We start from the raw sequence: 15,345 nt of genomic DNA on the forward strand, positions 1-15,345 counted from the left end.
CACATGTCAGGGAATCCAATGATCCCCACAAGTTTTGAAGTCCTGCAACAGTCTTTTTATATGTTAGGGAATCCAATGATTCCTGCAGGTTTTGAAGTCCTGCAACAGTTTCATCATGTCTCAGAGAATCCAGTGATTGCTGAGGGTTTTCAAGTCCTACAACAGTCTTATCATGTCTCAGAGAATCCCGTGATTCCTGAGGGTTTTGAAGTCCAATAATTCTTGATGTCCATGAGTCAAATGCCATAACTGCCATGCTCTTTCAATGGTGGGCACAGTCAACAACAGAACCACCTGATGTTGCTTGGGTCTTCTTTGTTTCAAGGGTCTGCTCCATCTCTCTCTGATGGACAAGGTGAATATGGCTCATTGACACCCATCTGAATCCTTCTCTATCTGTGGAAATACAAGCAAACCCTCTCCCCCAAGCAGTTAACCAATCTGGTCCTTTCCATTCACCACTTTCTGGGTCTCTCCACATAACCTGGCGATAATCTAAAGACAGTGGAGCTGCTCATACTGGACACTGCCCTTCCAGTGGATTTTAAAACCTGTCTGCCAGAGCCAGTGCATCTTTGTCAAAGATTAAGAAGTTAATAGTGTAAAGGGCTAGATTTAGAAGTTCTCTAGGGTTACCTGTGGCTCCCCCTTTCTTTTGTTTTTGGAGGAGCATCTTAATGTCTCTTCTATTGCCTGACCTTGAGGATTAAAGGATCTGCCAGTAGTGTGTAAAATCTTATACTGTACACAAAAGTGTACAAAATGTTTAGAAGTATATGCAGATCCATTGTCTGTTTTTATTGTTTATGGCACACCCATGGTTGCAAATGCTTGTATAAGGAATTCAGTGACTACTCAGGCTGTCTTTTTTGCTGCTGGCATTGCAAAAGTGAATCCTGAAAAGGTGTCTACCACAACATGGATAAAAGACAGACGACCAAAAGATTTATAATGGGTCACATCCATTTGCCAAATTTCACTTGGTTTCAAACCATGAGGGTTTTTCCCTGGAGGGAGTATAGGAACATGAAAAGGAATGCAAGCTGTACAGGCTTTTACTATGCTCCTAGCTTCCTCTCTTGTTATTCTAAATTGTAAACATAAAGTTCGAGCAACCTGATGATATTTAAAATGAGATTCTTGGGATTCCTGAAATAAAGGAGTATTGGCCAACATAGTTAAAAGGCTATCTGCCTTTGAATTACCATCAAAAATAGCAACTGGAAGTCCACTATGGGAGTGGACATGAAAAATATAAATCTTACTTGGATGCTTTCTCACTTGCTCTTGAAATTCCTTAAACAGCTGATAGATATTAGATCCTACAAATTTTATTTGGGCTGTGGCAATTCTTTGTACCACACCTACTGAATAGGCCAAATCAGATATTATATTTATGTCTCCCGGATAAAAAGCAAGAGCTAGAATGATTGCATACAATTCATTCTGCTGAATGGACTGAAAAGGAGTTCTGACTACTCTCTTTATAGCTAAATCACAAGAGTATACAGCGCAAATATTATGTTTGGATGCATCTGTAAAGATAGCTGGTCCTTTAAAAGGACTTTTAGAAACCTTTTCTTTAAGAATCCATCGCCAATTATGTATCTGGAAACTTTAATGGAAACCTGTGTGTAAAATTTGGAGCCATGGCTAATAAAGTTTGCCACTCTGGGATGGTTTCACAGCATACATTAATTTGTGCATTAGTATAAAAGGTGTATATCTTGTCAGGTCTTATCCCAGATAATTGTACTGCTCGTTTAATGGCCTTTAATGAAATTCTAGCCACAAGCACTGGGTAAGGAATAAGGCTTTGTTCTGGTTGTGCTGAGAGGTTCACCCACTCTTATCACATTGTCTCCTTGATGAATGACTGCTGTGGGTGCCTCTTTTGTAGCAAAAGATATTTCCAAGGGTTTTTGAGTGACTCTTTCAACCACATTGGATAAAGCCAGTCCAACTTCTCTCAAAGCTGCTTACGCTTCTTTTGTAAGCTGGCGTGGTGAGTTTAAAGCACTGTCTCCTCTTAAAACGTCATATAATGGTTGCAATTGATAGGTAGTCAAACCTAACACTGGACACATCCACTGGATATCTCCTATCAATTTCTGGAAGTCATTTAAGGTATTTAGCTTCTCTGTTCTTAAAGAGAATTTTTATACTGTAAGCACCTTAGGATATACTTCATAACCTAAATATTGAAAAGGAGCATGTCTTTGACTTTTTTCTGGAGCTATGTATAATTTATAATTCCTTAGTGTTTCTATGGGGTTTTTTTAGACATGCTTCTAACATGTATTCCTCAGGTGCACATTCTAATATATCATCCATGTAATGTAATAACATTACTTTTGGAAATGCTTTTCTTACTGGAGTAAGAGTAGCAGCAACATATATTTGACACATAATAGGACTGTTTTTCATTTTCTATGGCAAAATTTTCATATCTTTTATAAGTCTCAGCTAAGTTAACACTGGACACTGAAAAGGCAAATCTTTTCATAAACTCCTTATCCAGAGGAATAGAATAGAAATAATCCTTAATGTCTATAACTCACAGAGGGCATTCTCTAGGCAACTGAGTAGGAAATGGAAGTCCAGGCTGAAGAGTTCCCATAGTTTCCATCTGTTCATTTCCCTTTCTTAAATCAGTCAACATCCTCCATTTTCCATATTTCTTTCTTACAACAAATACTGGAGAATTCCAAGGACTTAGAGAAGGTTGTAAGTGTCCTTGGTCAAGTTGTTCCTGTACTATATCTAATCGCTACCTACAGATCACTGTTCTATCCACACTGGTGTATCAGTTTTCCATTGGATAGGAACAGGGGAAAGTGGTGGCAGGCCTTCAACAGCAGTGCTGCCTAAAAATCTAAAGCACTCATTTTTAATCCTAATTGTTATGTCTCTTCCCCACAGATTAATGGGATTTTTTTCAACTATAAAAGGAGTAAAAACTTCTGTTTTGCCTTCAAAAGTCCATCTCAAAGAGGTAGCACTAACTTCAGCTGCTATTGATCCTCCTACGCCAGACATGTAGGTGTCTGCCTTAGTCTTTGGCCAGTGACCAGGCCAGTTGGCACCTCTAATGACTGTTTGATCTGCATCACTGTTTACCAATCCTTCTAATGGTATGCCATTTCTATAGATAGTGAGCATAGTTCGGTCAGCTGTCACAGCTGCAGTCCAGTATATTCCTGGATTTTGTTGCTTGGAGTCAGAATCTGGGCGACTATCACTAGATTGCCCATTAGGAGTCTGTATGAGTAAACCTGTATGAGTTATCCTGGTTGATAAGTCACACATTGTCGACCTGTATTAGTGACTGGAATAGTATCTACACATTCCCTAGTTTCCCACATCAGTGTATGAATGGACACTGTTTTGTAAGTACTCTCAGGAGAGGAAATGGTCAAGCCTACTGTGCCTGGAGGCAAGGGATCCAAAAACTGGAGAGGAACAGATTTCACCTCTCCAGGGGATATCTCAGTAGTCCCAGCTACATACAACTCTATTCTCCCCAGTTGTAATCCCTTTCTCCCATTAGATTGCTTCCTGGCTTGTTGATTATGTAATCCCTTTTTCCCATCAGATGGCTTCCTGGCTGATTGGTCATTTCTGGGTATTGAACTTCTAAAGGCTCTCTAAGTATAGCATTGGCTGTCATCATGCACCAAGTATTTTTTGCTTTGGGTCCTGGTGCTGAGCCCCTCATCCTATTTCCCTGAATTAGTCTACATTCTGATGCCCAATGGAAGCCTCTATTGCATTTTGGACATGAGGTATTGGGTCTTGTTCTCCCACCCTGTTTTCTCATTCTTGTCTCTATGCCCCACTTTACCACATTGAAAGCATTGACGAGTCTCTCTGGAAGTCCCTTGCCAAAAGTGATCCTTTCTTCCCATGTTGGGATCTTTGGAAGTCTGAATCATAGCCTGGATATAAAAGGCATTTGTGCCCACTGTGGCACAGCATCTCTAAAGGAGTATCCTTGTGTAGTCCTAGTATAATTCTTCTGCAAACTTCATTAGCATTTTCTTTAGCAAATTCCCTTATCAAAATGTCTATTACTGCATTTTCACCATTAGTCCATATGACAGCTGTCTGCAAACGTCCCACAAAATCAGCAAAGGATTCATTGGGCCCTCTTGTAATTTTTGTGAAGGCCTCACCCTTGTCATTTTTATTGGGAAGAAAAGCCCATGCTTTGATAGCAGCAGTAGCAATTTGCTCATGTGCTACTAAGGGGTAATCTGTACTGAAATGTCTGCATAAGAACCTACACTTGTTAGTTGATCATAGGTGATTGGAGTATTAACTCCACTATGACTATTTGTTGGGCTTATACTTCAGAAAGCCATAGCAAGTTTCTAAGCATACCCTTGCTATAGATTTCCAGTCACTAGGGGTTAAGACTTCATAAGCCAAATTCTGTAATAACATCTTAACATAAGCTGATGTAGCCCCATAAAGAGCGCAAGCCTTTTTCAGGTCTTTGAGGATTTCTAGATCAAAAGGAGTGTATCTTCTACTTTCTTTTCCTGAAGAGTTAAACTGTTAAATCACTGGATACATAGCAATTTTCAAATCAATTAAATCCTGGCCTTCTTCTGTGGCTTTAAGTAGTGTCCTTTGCAATATAGTCATAGGAGGGGGTGATTGCTGGGGGGAAGGTGCTGATGGTATCACTGTCCCTCCCACTACTTCAGCTAGACAGTTAAGAAATTACATGAAAAAAAAGTAGATAATCAGTAAAAAAAAGATGAGTTAATCATATAGTCATAATGAGATAACTGATGGACAATTGTACATTAGGTAGTACATTGTTAATCCCTAGAAATATAAAACAATTAAAGGAAAGTCTTTAACAGAAATATTAAATGCCATGAAAAACCATAAAGAATTAGAAAACTGAAAATAATTTGATTTAGGTAATACTGCACTGATAAAATTTTAGGTACAAGATATATTTATTTCCTTAAGTTTTTCCAGTTATGCATTGATTATATCTTGTCTTCTAATGATATACTGATGGAAATTTATATGCAAACATTGAGTATTAATATAATTTACCAAATATTAAATATTAAATTTCAAAATCTTTATCTTCATTCCTCTTAACTATATTTTTTCATGTTTTATGTTTTGTGTTTCCATTCCCCCATTTTCCCATAGTGTCCCCACTTCAGCAAAGAAAGGGGAAGTGCATTTTTTTTTCATCTTTTCTTCCAGGTAAAGCTTGCTTATTGTAATTATACAGTACTTGGTTTGAGTTTTTCTACTGTTTTCATTTAGTATTATAATCATTGGGTATGTTGTTTTCCCAGTCCTGCTTTTTCCCCACACTTCACCAAACATGTTATATTCCTCCTCACTGACTTTCTATCAACTGTGATGGCCTAAAATAATATTCTTAATATTCTCTTATTCTACCACTGCATTCTCAACAAAGGACCTTATCTCCTATTTTACTGAGAAAATTAAGTTCATTTAAAGTAAACTTTTTGTATACCCTACCATGTCCATTGGTCCCTATTCTTTCATCCTTTTCCCCATTCTCTGGAGATGAAGTAGCCCTTCTTACCTAGATAGCCCTTCTACTTATGCTCATAATCCCATCCCTGCTCTCTTTAATCTTCAATCTTTTATCTTCTGGTTTCTTCTATACTAGCAGTAAAAATACCTTAGATTTCTAGATTTCTTTCAACCTTAAAAGACCTTCTTTTAACTCGAACATTCCTTCAAGCTATTATCATATATCTTTCCTTCCTTTCACAATCAATTAGATTAAAAACCAATCAGTCTTATAAAGAAAATACCATCTGCATCTAGAAAAAGACTAAGGAGACTTAATGTAAATCAACACATGCTATATTCACTTCTTTTTTCAAAAGTTTTTTTTTTCTCTCCCTTAGTTTTTCCTTTTTATTCTGATTTTATTCATCCAACATGATTCATAAAGCAATGTGTATTAAAAATAAACTATATATATATATATTTCATATTAAATATATATATGTATATTTCATATTAAAAAAAACAATCAATCAACAAGTATATTATTAACAAGTATTATTAGGTACTGTACTTGTATACAGAACTAATATCCCCAATTCCTAGCACAGGGCTATAAAGATAGCAGTCATTTAAGAAATATTTGTGGAATGTAAAAGAATAATGGAATAAAAGAGAAATGTTTTTGTTTCTATACCCTGTGGGATCCTTCCTATTAATAATCTGAGCCTGAACATCTACTCTATCCTGACACTATAAGGTTGCAAGTGCCATAATTCCAGGACTGCCTTTATCCTGGAGAAAATAAAGAAAAAAAAAGGGGGGGGCTCCTTAAATCCAAGCCCCTCATCCTCACTAGTCCAAAAAATAAATTAGAGCCAAATTATAGAGAGTCTTGGGAATTTTAACTTATTCTTTGGGCAAGGATTAGCTATTTAAGGATCTCTAGCAATGGAGAAATAATCAAAAAGATCAAGTGGCACATCAAATAAACTAATCTGGCAATTGAATGGTTATATGAGATACAGAGTAATAGTTAAGGAGACTTAGTTTATAGTAACAACAGTAATAATAATCTAGCATTCATATGGTATTTTAAGGTTTACAAAGACCTTTACAAATAGTATCACATATATAGTATTTATACTCCCAATATTATATACTCCCAAAATAATCCTGGAAGGTAACTTCTAGTATTATTTCCATTTTACAAATGAGGAAACTGAGGCAGACAGAGGTTAAATCCTGAGTCTTACAGTAAGTAAATATCTGAAGCAGATTTTAACTCAGGTTTTCCTGACTCTAGGTCCAGCATTCAATCCAATGCACTGCTTAGCTGCCTCTTAGTAATTAGACTCACTCAATTCTGAAGTATTGGATTATGTTCCTCTTCTCTTGGCTCCTCCAGTGGAACAGGATGGCTTATTGTGAGGAGGCTTGAACTGAGACTTGGGTGGGGATTTACTACTATAATTGGATGAATGTCTTGTTTGGGAAGTAGGTTTTGTGGTCTGGCCCTGATGCTGTTTACTTGCTCCTGGATTATAGGCAGGTCTTATGGGCCTCCCAGTTACTCTGGCTGTTTGAGGTTGCTGGGGCATGAAGCTTCCTATCGGAAAGGATGATTTCATTGTCTGCCCAGTTACTCCTGATTGCTGAGATTTCTGGGTCCCAAATGTTCTTTTTAGTTTTGCTCCCCATGATTGGGAGGCTGGCCTCCTAAATGTTTTTGTGGACTGTTCTTCTGCAATCTGATCCTGTCCTAACTTTGATGCTTCTTTGATGGGTTTCTTGGTCATTCCTATAGGTAGGAATCCTGAGTTCCTGGAACCTATTAAATGAAAAGCTTGTCCCTTAGGTTGAATAGATGTTCCTACTGCTTGTGGTCCTATGGTTTGCAAATGACCTGCCTGAGAAGCGAATCTACGGGCTCTTAAAATTTTTGACTGAGATCCCTGGCATGGGGCCTGTACAGTTTGAGAAACTGGTCTAGGTGGTCTAGAAGATTTTACTAATGCTGCAGCTTGACGAATTCTCTGAGGTTGGAAAGCCCCTCTGCCAGGACTTCTGCCTCGTATATCGGTGTTTCTATTGTGAAAGGCCAAAGAGCCTAACCATCTGGGACTAAACCCTGCCCACACATTGGAATCTCTGGTCCAGGGCTGTCTCAGAGGGGGCCAGTTAGGATTACCCTTAATTATGGTCTTTGGGTGTCTCCAGGCCCATGGGTCAGAGGTAAATGATGTAGGACAATGGAAAGCACGAGGTTGGCAGTGGATTTCCCTAAAAATCCTACTCCCTTCTGTAGGCATTTCACACTGGCTTCCTGGTAGATCTGTGAACTGGGTATGGCTCTGGGGTACTTCAACCTTACCTGCTTCAGGTATGGCTTCATTAAGGGTACCTTGAACACCTTGGGTTTTCTCACTGTCCTGATCAACCTGGATTCCCAACTCTCTGGCCAAGGATGCCATGTCTTCTACTGACACATATCTGAGAGGAGAGCACATCACCTCTTTCAGGGCTATTTGGAGGCCCTCTGCATCCTTTCCTCTATCCCCTATTTCACTCTCCTCTAGAAGCAGCAGTTGCGATGGCTTCAGTTTCAAAACTCTCTGGAATAATTGGGCTTCCTCACTCTCCCTAGACTGGGGACTGAGAATGAAGTAGCATCTTTCCTTAGCAGATTCTCCTAGAAATGCCAGGAGGTTCCATTCCCTTTCACCTGGACAGTCAGTAAAAATGAACACAGCAGAGGAGACCTCCATTAAAAAGCCAAACTGCATCCAGAAACACTCCAGATCTCCCCTAAGATTGGCCATAGCCACAGGCTCTTGGAAAAAGTCAGGATTTTCCTTACCAGTGCTACTGTTGGGAAAACACCAAGTAATCTCTACCAAACCATCAGAAATTTGCCGAGGAAGTAATGAGGTATGGGAGTCTCGATGGAGAAAGATGTCAGGAGGCTGCTCTTGGGGAAGGCTGAGCATTGCATTAAGGATCCTGGATTTAGATGAACCACAGTACCCCAATCGAACAAAAGAGATAAGTGGCATTTTCATAAACACTAAGGACTTTACCCCAACCTCAGCAGCATCTCCTAGGGAATATACTAAGTCCTTTGGTACAATGTTCTTCATGGCCCCCATCATCAAAATGCACTTATTGTTCTCTGCATCTGGTAGCAGCAAAGGAAGGGCAAAGTGGCACTTAAACATGTTCCCCATGACCTCCTGCTGCAAAGAGGTGTCTGAACAAAGCATGATGGCACAAAGAACATCCAACGGATTAATGGTATCTTTGTCTCTAAGACCCATATTTTCTACCTTAGTGATCAGTCCCTCTTTGCTATCCTCATTTGCAATCTTCTGGCCAAGGACTGTATCTCTGGCAGTCAAATCTAAGGACTGAATTTTTAGTAGGAAATTCCAGGCTAAGTCTGCTGATGTCTGAGGGATCCAATAACATCCATGGTCCAAATGGAACTGATGAACAAAACTTGGTAGAAGCTTCTTATTCCTGTCCATTTCCAAATGTGACAGGATTTCTCTGAATGTTTTTCTTCTCTCTAAAGAAAAATAAGAAACATAGCAAATGGTAAAATGATCATTAAAAACAATGTGAACTTTAGAGAGTAATTTATGGAATCTATCTAATTTAGAGACAATATAAATTTGACTTGCAACCAACAAGACATTCTCTTTTTAGTTTGTAAGAGTGGAGCTCCACTGAGAATTCTACCAACGTAAAAGTAATTACATAAATTGGATAATAACATGTTTTGAATCAAGAAATCAAGCAAAACTAAGTTGGAATAGAGCCTGTACATCTCCTTGAAGTAATCAAAGCTATTGTATGAGAAACTTTTATTAACTTATTAAATTTATCAAATTTAATACTTTATACAAAAGGAATTCTAAGGATCTGGAAGCAGAGAGGACAGGATGGGGTCATACAAAGCTAAGCCAAGAACTAGCAACTCCAGGGCAATAAGCAACACACAAAGAGAAGGTAGGATCAAAATGTGGCAGAAAATGGAGATATTAAGAAGAGTCATTAGCTCTATAGATATCTAAGAGGACACCTGGGCTGTTGCTACAAGTGTACCCACCTACTCAAGAACTGAGGAAAAGTTAACAAAAAAGGTATGTTCTTTCTTCAACTTCCCTCCCCCATTGCCTGTCTAACCACAGACACTACAATATAATATCCTATCTCATTATCCAGATATCTTCAATAACCTAACTCATCTACAAAATGGCCAGAGGTTAAGAAGAAGTAGATATAAATATATGTCATATTGGCAAAAATAACTAACACACACACAAAAGGAAGGTCAAACGGGTTGTGGGAAATCAGATGATGCATTGTTGAGGGACTTATGATTGAACACAATCATTATAGAAAGCAATTTAGAATTATACCCAAAAAGTATAGGCCCTTTCACCCATTTATATCACTTCAAAGTTTATACTCAAAAGAGATAAAATAAAGTGGAAAAATGATAGGGAAAAAAACCCTGGAAACTAAAGAGATACCCATCAACTGGGGAATAAATAAATTGTGATATATAAATGTGATAGAATATTATTATACTGAAGGAAAAGAGGAAAAAGATTACTTCAAAAACATAAAAAAACTTAAGAACTGATACAGAGTGAAATAAGTAGAAGCACAAGAACAGCTTATACTCTAATAGCAATATTATTAAAAGGAATTATTTTGAAGATTTTTATAAACTGAAAAGGAATGAAATAAGCAAAATCAAGAGAACAATGTTGTACAATAACAATATAATAAAGATAAGCCATTTTGAGAGCTGCGAGAATGATCATCAATGATTCCAAAGGACTAATACTGAAGCATGCTACTCATCTTCTAACAGAAAAGTGAAGAATCCAGGGGACAGAACTATACACAGTTTTTAACATACCTAAGGAAAATTATTTTGCTTGACTATAAACATTTAATAAAAAGAATTGATTTTTCTTTCTCAATGTGGCAGAGGGTAAAGAGATCATAGATTTCTGTTCATTGGGCAAATAAAACTTTTTTTAAATTTCATAAATAAAGGCAGAGACCCTAATCTCTTTCTAAGATGATGTTAGACATTTTCCTATATGGGGGTTCAGAACAATTGTGATTGAACTCATAATGCTTTGTTTAAAATAAAGTCTCTATGACCACAGCAGGAACCATTATATTGATCCAAACTTAAAAATGAACCTTATTGTCACAAGATCTTACAAATCTTTTCTTAAAATGTTAATACTTCATTTGAACTCCAACAGTTAACTTCCAATGTATTCCCTATATACTTCTCTTGGAAATAGTAATTGATGTCAGTGATAAACTTAATGGCAAGTTGGGAAAATAAGGTCTATTAATAAATTTTATGTGTGCTGAAAAAAAGAGTCATTCTTTTTGCAATTTTTTTTCAAAATTTCTTTTTTTTTAATTTTTTTCTTATTATAGCTTTTTATTGACAGAACATTTGCATGGGTAATTTTACAATATTGTCAATGAAGCAGGAAATGGCCTCTCTTACATAGTCAAAAGCAAAAATCTGGGAGGGGAAGACCCTCAAAGTTTCTGGCCAAAATAGAAACAATCATTCACTCTGGGCCAATCAGAGCCCAAAGACTTGGTGTGAAGAATTCTGAAGAATGAAATATTATCCCCAAATGCCCTTTTTGTAGTGGCTAGAAACTGGAAAATGAATGGATGCCCATCAATTGGAGAATGGTTGGGTAAATTATGGTATATGAATGTAATGGAATATTATTGTTCTATAAGAAGTGTCCAGCAAGATGAATACAGAAAGGTTTGGAGAGTCTTACATGAACTAATGCTGAATGAAATGGGCAGAACCAGGAGATCATTATACACTTCAACAACAATGCTGTATGAGGATGTATTCTGATGGAAGTAGATATCTTCAACAAAGAGAAGATCTAACTCAGATCCAATTGATCAAGAATGGACAGAATCAGTTACACCCAGAGAAGGAACACTGGGAAATGAGTGTAAACTGTTTGCATTTTTGTTTTTCTTCCCAGGTTATTTTTACCTTCTGAATCTAATTTTTCCTTTGCAACAACAACAAACAAAAAAATCGATTCTGCACACATATATTGTATCAAGGATATACTATGATACATTTAACATGTATGGGACTGCCTGCCATCTAGGAGAGGGGGTAGAGGGAAGGAGGGAAAAATTCAGAACAGAAGGGAGTGCAAGGGATAATATTGTAAATACTTACTCATGCATATGTACTGTCAAAAATGTTATAATTAGAAATTTAATTTTTAAAAAAGAGAGAGAGTAATTTACAGTGGGGTATAGCAAAGAGTTCAGAGATGAAGTCTCACCTACAATCCCTACCACTGATGAAAAGACATAGAGGGCATGCAGGGAGAGGTAGAAAAGGATGCTGAGAATCTGCTATTCTCTGTCTCCTAAATGATTCATGGTAACATCAAAATTCTATTATTGTTTGATTTAAATTTTATGGAAATATATATGTTTGTGGAACTAATTTTATTCTTTTACCTTCCAAATCTGCTGCTTCATCTTCCTCCAGATACTCTTCAGCCTCTAAATTTTCAAAGCTCTGTTCACTATCCAAATACTCAATCATGTCATTTTCCCCACAGTACTCAGTGTTTTCTAGATCCACATAGGCTTCCTCTTCCTCTGATGATCCTGAATGTTCAAAATATGCCTCACATTCTAAATAATCCTCTTTTTCTAAGTATAAATCAGCATCTGGACTCTCATCTTCCCATTCTTCCCCTAAGTACACAACAGCTTCTGGATTTTCATAGGAGTCTCCATCCTCTATGTCTTTCAGTTCATCTCCTTCCTCTTCCTCCTCCATGGAAGACACAGTGACTAGTGAATTATTAGCTCCTTTATTCCCTGCAGGCCTAGTAATTTTTAGATCTTGGCTCTCTTCTGTAGACATAAGAACATCAATATTCTTGTACTGTTTCTTTTCAGTGAGCAGAGTAACTTCTGAATTCTTGTTCTCTTCCATGAACAGAAGAGCTTCTGCTTTCTCATGTTCTTTTTCTTGTTTAATAAATTCTGGAAAATAAAATGGATTTTCTCTCAAATTGAAAAAGTGAATTTTCTAATGATTTGGGTTTGTTGTGCCACAGTTCTCTTGTTTTGTCCTAACTCAGTTTCCCGAATTGGACTCAGTTTCCCTAAATTGTCCTGCTTCAGTTTCCCTGAATTGTTATGCTTCAATTGTTCTGCTCAATTCTCCAAAACCACTCCTCCCTCTTAATCATCAGAATAAAAAATCTTATATTTTAGAATATCAGAATGCCTCTCCCCATCCCAATCTATCAGAATATCAGATACTGTCTTATCAAGATGCCTCTCCCCATCTCCAGTGCCTCCCCCCACCCTGTCAGAGTCCTGTTCTGCCCCTGTCTCGGTCTATCCCCTGTGTCTGAGCCAAGTATATATATGTCACTGAAAACTCAGATTGTTTGCTGGATTCTTGGGGACGATAGTCTCATTCAGCCCTGGGACCAAGCCAAGGATACATTTGGTCTCAGTAAATCTCTCCCTTTCAAATAAAATATTAAATACTCTCTAATCTCTATCTTGCCTCAGTTTCTCTGGCATTATAGGTTTTGATAACCTTTCCATAAAGAATAAAGAAGCCTCACTCACTCAGGTAGGCCAAAAATTTATTTCTACCTAAGGAAACTAGAGCATATTTACTGGATTCATATAAAATTTGCCATCTTTAAGGGACCCAGTGTTAATCAGAAATCTTGACCCATAAACTATATGGAAGTCTCTAAAATCAATTAAATTTCTACAGAACTAGGGATAGCCCAAAATTGATCCAAGTTTAGAAGTTCCAAAATAAGATGGCAAATCTCAAAAATAAAGTCTATGCTCCTTTGGTTGTCATAGAATCTGAAAAAGAGACCTTCAGAAGTTCTCTCTTAGTTTTACCTGTTTTCTCCAAAGCCTTCATTTAAAGAATTCCTGCTGTATTTTTAAAAGGTTTCTAGGAATAGAGATTCTATTATCTATTGGAAAACTAGAGAAATATTAAATAATCACATAGGGAAATATCTACCAACTTTCCCTCCTACAAGTTAATTCTTCCTCTGCAGGGAAAAAAAAAATATATATATATATTTGTGTATCTTTAGGAAATTAAGAGGGAAAAAAATAAATTGTATTTTTTTAGGAAACTGGACTTACACTGATAGTCACAAAACCTATTTTTCAAATATAATATGTAGCTACTAGCTCACCATATCCAAGACATTTCCAAAATGGCTAGTAGGTATAGCTAGCACAGCATATGAAAAGATACATTTTTTTCTGTGAAAAAAATTACATCATAATCAAATCCCTAACCTTGAAAGTATTAGTAACATACTTTCATCAACTGATCTAAGTGTTGAAAACTTCACAAATTTCCCTAATATAAAAAATCTATAATTTATTCTAATATAAATATAAATCTGCAAAATCAATGTTGTCAATCTGAATTCTGGAGTAGGATATATGTGATAAATTTAGCATTCTCTACTTATGAACTAATTAAAATTAAGATTTTAGGAACCCTATTTATATTGAAACTTTATACTATCTTCCATCTATGCCACTGAACCTAACCCAAAAGGTTCTTAGAGAGGTAAAATGTACACTTCATTCAAAATAAAAGGTATAAGTGCCTCTGAACCTTATCAAAAAAGAAATTTATCTGTAGAAAAGTGATAGGAAAAATATAAAAGCAAACAATTTATAATGCATTATTTATTCAGAAAATCTGAATTAAAAAAAAAAAGTAAAATCTCAACTCACCAAGAGCAGACCACCAACTGGTTTCTGAGTCTGGAAAAGTACTATGTAAATATTCCAGGAATCGCTGACAATTTCTTTCTCCTTTTTTCTGTATCAGAATTAACATCTTCCTACTTTTTTTTCAGTGGGTCTGTGATAGTCTCCAAGATCTCATATTCCTCTTCAGAAATTAGGTTCCGAGAAGTTAACGTATCTAACACAGAATCAGGATCTTGCTGCAGAATTTTAACTAACTTTTGTCTTTCTTTTTCAATGATTGAAGAAGCCATAATCAGAGTAGCCATTGTTCCTGTCTTCACTCGATCTGGAAACAAACAGACAGTAGTTCTTGGGCAGTCATCTGAAATGAAAAAGTCAGGCTTTTGATAGAACTGTGCAGTTGATAGTCATTTACCCATGACATTAAAATCCACCAATTTTTCCAACATATATGTTCAGAGTATCTCTTGCCCTCAACTAATACTTTCATATATCTATACACACTACTTCCATTTTCTCAACTACCACATTCTTAAAACAAATTTAAAAATAATCAACACATTCTTAAACTACTTTGAAGTCAACAAAGTATTTTGCAAACATTACTTCATTCCATCCTCACAACACTCCAGCAAAGCAAGAACTATCTTTAGTGGATAGAAACCCGATTGCCAGGACTTCAGAAATCAGTTGGCAGTAAGCCAGTAAGAGCTATGTGTAAAAATAAGTTCCTTAAAGTGATAGTGTTTCATTTTTCTTGTTCTCTAGATCTCCTTGCTAATAATAAATGATGAATTTTGCTAACTTTGAGTGTAGCAAATATTCACAGATCTATTAGAGCAAAGGTATCATATGTGTCAGTCAATAATATCCCTGAATAAGATTAAAATGTAACTAAAAAATATTTAACAAAATAAGTAAAAATACAGTACAACATGGATAATGGAAATATGTAGTTTTCTAAGGCAATGTGTGGCTGGAAGAGATCTATATATTTGAATT

At 36.6% G+C, this 15,345-nt stretch overlaps 1 protein-coding gene across 3 annotated transcripts; it reads right to left on the reverse strand.

The window, feature by feature from the left end:
• Positions 1–135: 135 nt before the first annotated feature.
• Positions 136–14,605, reverse strand: CARD6 (caspase recruitment domain family member 6). Of its 3 annotated transcripts, none has more exons than XM_074282595.1 (4): positions 14,365–14,605; positions 12,073–12,609; positions 7,892–9,085; positions 136–396 (listed from the first exon to the last, which is right to left on the reverse strand). In XM_074282595.1, exons 1-4 carry the CDS (start codon positions 14,468–14,470, stop codon positions 263–265), a joined length of 1,971 nt encoding a protein of 656 aa, XP_074138696.1. In that variant the 5' UTR covers positions 14,471–14,605; the 3' UTR covers positions 136–262. The 3 variants fall into 3 exon arrangements, with proteins under 3 accessions (XP_074138696.1, XP_074138697.1, XP_074138694.1); XM_074282596.1 differs by having other exon boundaries at positions 194–343; XM_074282593.1 differs by having other exon boundaries at positions 272–343; positions 6,878–9,085.
• Between the last annotated feature and the right edge of the window lie 740 nt (positions 14,606–15,345).

The sequence above is a fragment of the Sminthopsis crassicaudata genome, chromosome 1 (genome assembly GCF_048593235.1).
Source record: "Sminthopsis crassicaudata isolate SCR6 chromosome 1, ASM4859323v1, whole genome shotgun sequence".
In the NCBI taxonomy this organism is placed as follows: Eukaryota; Metazoa; Chordata; class Mammalia; order Dasyuromorphia; family Dasyuridae; genus Sminthopsis; species Sminthopsis crassicaudata.